This window comes from Aplosporella prunicola (genome assembly GCF_010093885.1).
Source record: "Aplosporella prunicola CBS 121167 unplaced genomic scaffold K452scaffold_193, whole genome shotgun sequence".
Lineage (NCBI taxonomy): Eukaryota > Fungi > Ascomycota > Dothideomycetes > Botryosphaeriales > Aplosporellaceae > Aplosporella > Aplosporella prunicola.
In genome coordinates this window covers 1-3,594 of record NW_022983721.1, presented here as the reverse complement: position 1 = coordinate 3,594, position 3,594 = coordinate 1, and the positions used below count along the sequence as shown (strand labels likewise).

The following is a 3,594-nucleotide window of genomic DNA, read 5'->3' as shown; positions in this document are numbered from 1 at the left end:
GTCTTCGAGAGGAGGCCGGTCTCGGTGTATTTACGGAAGATAGCTGTAAGGTCTAGGATCCGTCGAGTTTCTTCCTCGTCTTCTTCTAGGTTAGCTGCTTGTAGTAGGTAGTCGAGGGCTCCGCTTAGGGCTTCTTTTGCTATAGTAAAGCCTGGTCGGAATCGGGTTCGGCGAGTATCGGTAGGGCGTTGAGTATACTAGATTGGAGAGTTGCCTACTACGTCTATATTCCTCTTACGCCTTTCTATGGGTTGCGGGTTGGCGTTTAGGGCGTTTGTAGACTCTCTCGTAGGTCTAGGGGTTTGGGTTGGGGTTATCGGTTTGTTTTCTATATCGATATCTTCGTCGCCTGAATCGGGGATAGGCGAAGATAGTAGGATCCTCCTACGCGTAGGCTCCGAGGAATTCGGTTCTTCCTAGGGGTTTTCTAGGGTGTTATCCCCTATCTCGGGCCGGGTTCTCCTGGTGGTTCGTACGTTGGAGAAAATCGAAAATCTAGTAAGAAGTCTAGGGAGAGTTTTTGCCTAGGGTTAGCGCTATAGCTAAGGCCTACGGCCTAGTGCGAACTGATTTAGGGTATTTTTAGGCTATGCTGATTCGATTAGTAGTGCTTTCGAGGCGTAGGGAGCGCTTATAGTGGCGTTTCCTTAGGTGTAAAAAAGATTAATTGTGAGGGACTGTACCTAACTATAGCTAGATAGTAATTCTACCCTTCGCTCTAGTCCGCCTTGAGGATAATTGTTCGGAGCTAAAGTACGTACGAACTTAGGTATTATTTAATAGGTGCTGCTGTAATAGTACTTATCTTTATAATAAACCTACTTGTTAGTGAATATCTAGCGGGTTTGAGAGTGCCTTAATGCGTGTGCTTATTCCTCGCCTTAGCTTTATGGCGAATAAATAGAGTATACCGCTAGCTGAAAGTTGCGATAGAGCCTATAGATACTTTACTAAGCTCGTTTCACCATAAATCCCCTAAGCTAAATTTAACTATACTAAGACAAGGTTACGAATAATTATCCGAATTCTCTACCGCATCTAGTATATAGATCTTAGTATAGCTACCTAGGATAACGAGAAGGTCCCGAGGAACTTCGGATATCCTCGATAGGCTTTCTTAGTAGTATACCTATCTCCTAAGCTATATCTTCTCCGTGTTGTACTATACTTAATCTTAGTTTTTACGTCTTTTCTATACAGCACTTATTTAACAATCATCTTTTTTTAACTATATAAATCGCATAAGCCTTATCATTTATCACTATACCTACCTGCACTATTTTCTTGCAACTACATGTAGAACCTTCTATATAAGCGTCCTGTTAGTAGGATTAAAGACGCGAGTTCTGTTCAAGTGGAAAATGTCTTCCCTAATCGGTGAATATCTGAATGGAAAATCCTTCAACGTCTGTATTTCAAAATAAGTTTTTTGGTCGAGCTGCGTTTATCATCGCAGCGCGCTTGAGGGAGGTTTTAAGGACATGCAGTTGTTTTCTTTCGGTAGCGGGGTCATAGGGTCTCCGCGTCTCCGCCCCGCCCCGCCGCCCCGCCCACTTGACTCATGTTTTTTCTAGAACTGATTCATGTTCTTCTTGGCACGAAGAATACCAAATTTCCAAAAGCCTCGGGTGCTTCGCTTTTTACAAGACGCTCTATCAGCACAAACAAATTGTGTTAATTAAATTTTTAGGCTCTTGTTTAAAATCACATTTTAATTTATAACCACAGCGGGTTTTGGCTGGTTAACGTTTGTTGCGTTTAGTGCATCCGCCCTCAAGACCTCCGCACTTCGCTTTGCACGGCTCGTTGCGACCGCGACCGCGACCGTAACCGTCCCGCCACCGCCGCACTGCTTCGACCACGCTCAGTACATCTACATCGCCGACCGTCCCAACTCTCCGCCGCCTATCGTCTCGTTCTGTTCATCTGACTGGGCCCATCTCTTATGATGTAGCAGGGTATTCGTATTACCAGTGGTTCCGCCCTGCTGCTCTCTCGCCCTTCGTGGGCGACCTTTCTCGCCCTACTTGTCTATCACAGGCAACGTCTGGATAGCTCGGACCGGGGATTTCTCTAGGAAAGGCGTACAACCCTACATGAACGGAGATGATGGATGGGAGGCATGGCGCGGCGACCGCACAAGCCGTAAGTGTACAAAGGTCTTCTGCGGAACGCTAGCCATTGGCCTGATTTTGAGTGTCAAGAATCCCGTCGTAAAACTATTACCTATGCATATCTTCTTTATCATTGTTTTTACTCCTTAACAGGTCCGACCGCGACCGAGTTTATCTACCAATCTATCCGTCCTCTATCCTCCGTTTCCTTTAGTAATACCTACAATATCCTCATTTTACCTATTAACTGACGCTGGTACGATGCACACGTACAAATAAGCGGTCGATAGATATAGAAAGGAAAACACGGTGTCTTCTCCGGCGACCGCATTAGTACTCCTATCTAAGAAATGCCAGCAGCAGCACACGACTTAGGATAATAAAATATGCTTATAAGACTCTAAGGAAGCGGTAATCCTAAGCCTTACATATATCCTATCCCGCTTTTATTATACAAACACTAATTAAATAAAATTATAAAATTATAAATATATTTTAAGTTATAATTTATAGTATATAATCTAAGACTTTAGAAATAACTAATATATTTTTTATTATAAAAAGTAATTGTATTCGAAATATCTTTAGAAGAAAGATATATATATCTTATGAAATGTTATTTTAAAATATACCATTTCTCTAAGATATACTATAACTCTTAAAGTAAAAATACTTAAATATATTTTATATTATACTATTTTCTCTGAAATAGATATAGCTTTAAAAAAAAATATTTTAAGAATAAAGTTTTTAGGAATATAATTTCTAAAGAAGCTATTTTCTAGGAGTTTTTTTTAAGAATAAACTTTTTTAAGAGTATATTTCTTATAAGAATATACTCTTTAGGACTATATTTTTCTAAATATATATATATATTTATTTATTTATCTTTACTTTTAATATTTATTAGCTATTTACTAGAAAATAGATTTTTTTTACGTATTTTCTAAGATATAAATATTAGTTCTTTAATTACTATATATTTATATATCTTAGAAATTCTTCTTATTTAAAAATATTTATAGTTTTAAAAATATATCTCGTTATTCTAAGAAGTTTATCTCGCTTTATTAAAGACATACTCTATATTCTTAATTATATTTCTTAAAACGGCTATTTACTAAGATGTAAATTTTTTTTTATAAAATTTAAAAGATTTATATAGTATTTCTAATATATATATATATATATATCTTAGAGTTTTACGCTATATATATAGTATTTAACTATTAAAATTATAGATCTTAGAATTATATTTAACGGCTATTTACTAAGATATATATTTTTTTCCGCGAAATTTCTAAGATATATATATTTGTATATCTTAGAGTTTTACGCTATATATATAATATTTTACTACTAAAAATATGTATCTTAGAAAACAAAAATTGAAAAATATATATATCTTAGAAATTTAGCGAAAAAAGTATATATCCTAGAAGTATATGTAAGAAATATATATATCTTAGAAATTAGTTCG

General features: G+C 36.7%; 2 protein-coding genes across 2 annotated transcripts; both read left to right on the top strand.

Annotated features, from left to right (window-relative positions):
* Positions 1 to 1,361: 1,361 nt before the first annotated feature.
* K452DRAFT_303768 (uncharacterized protein) lies at positions 1,362 to 1,949 on the top strand (the record flags this gene model as incomplete). The annotated part of the gene is made up of 2 exons (XM_033542768.1): positions 1,362 to 1,410; positions 1,729 to 1,949. The coding sequence occupies 2 exons, from the start codon at positions 1,362 to 1,364 to the stop codon at positions 1,947 to 1,949; spliced, it is 270 nt and encodes an 89-aa protein (XP_033390855.1).
* Positions 1,950 to 2,061: 112 nt separating this feature from the next.
* K452DRAFT_293446 (uncharacterized protein) lies at positions 2,062 to 2,430 on the top strand. Its single transcript, XM_033541571.1, has one exon. It carries the CDS (start codon positions 2,097 to 2,099, stop codon positions 2,262 to 2,264), a length of 168 nt encoding a protein of 55 aa, XP_033390854.1. The 5' UTR covers positions 2,062 to 2,096; the 3' UTR covers positions 2,265 to 2,430.
* Positions 2,431 to 3,594: the final 1,164 nt, after the last annotated feature.

What these genes read in the sequence shown, in the direction of transcription:
- K452DRAFT_293446 (XM_033541571.1), top strand. Translation starts at nt 2,097, where the DNA reads ATGAACGGAGATGATGGATGGGAGGCATGGCGCGGCGACCGCACAAGC.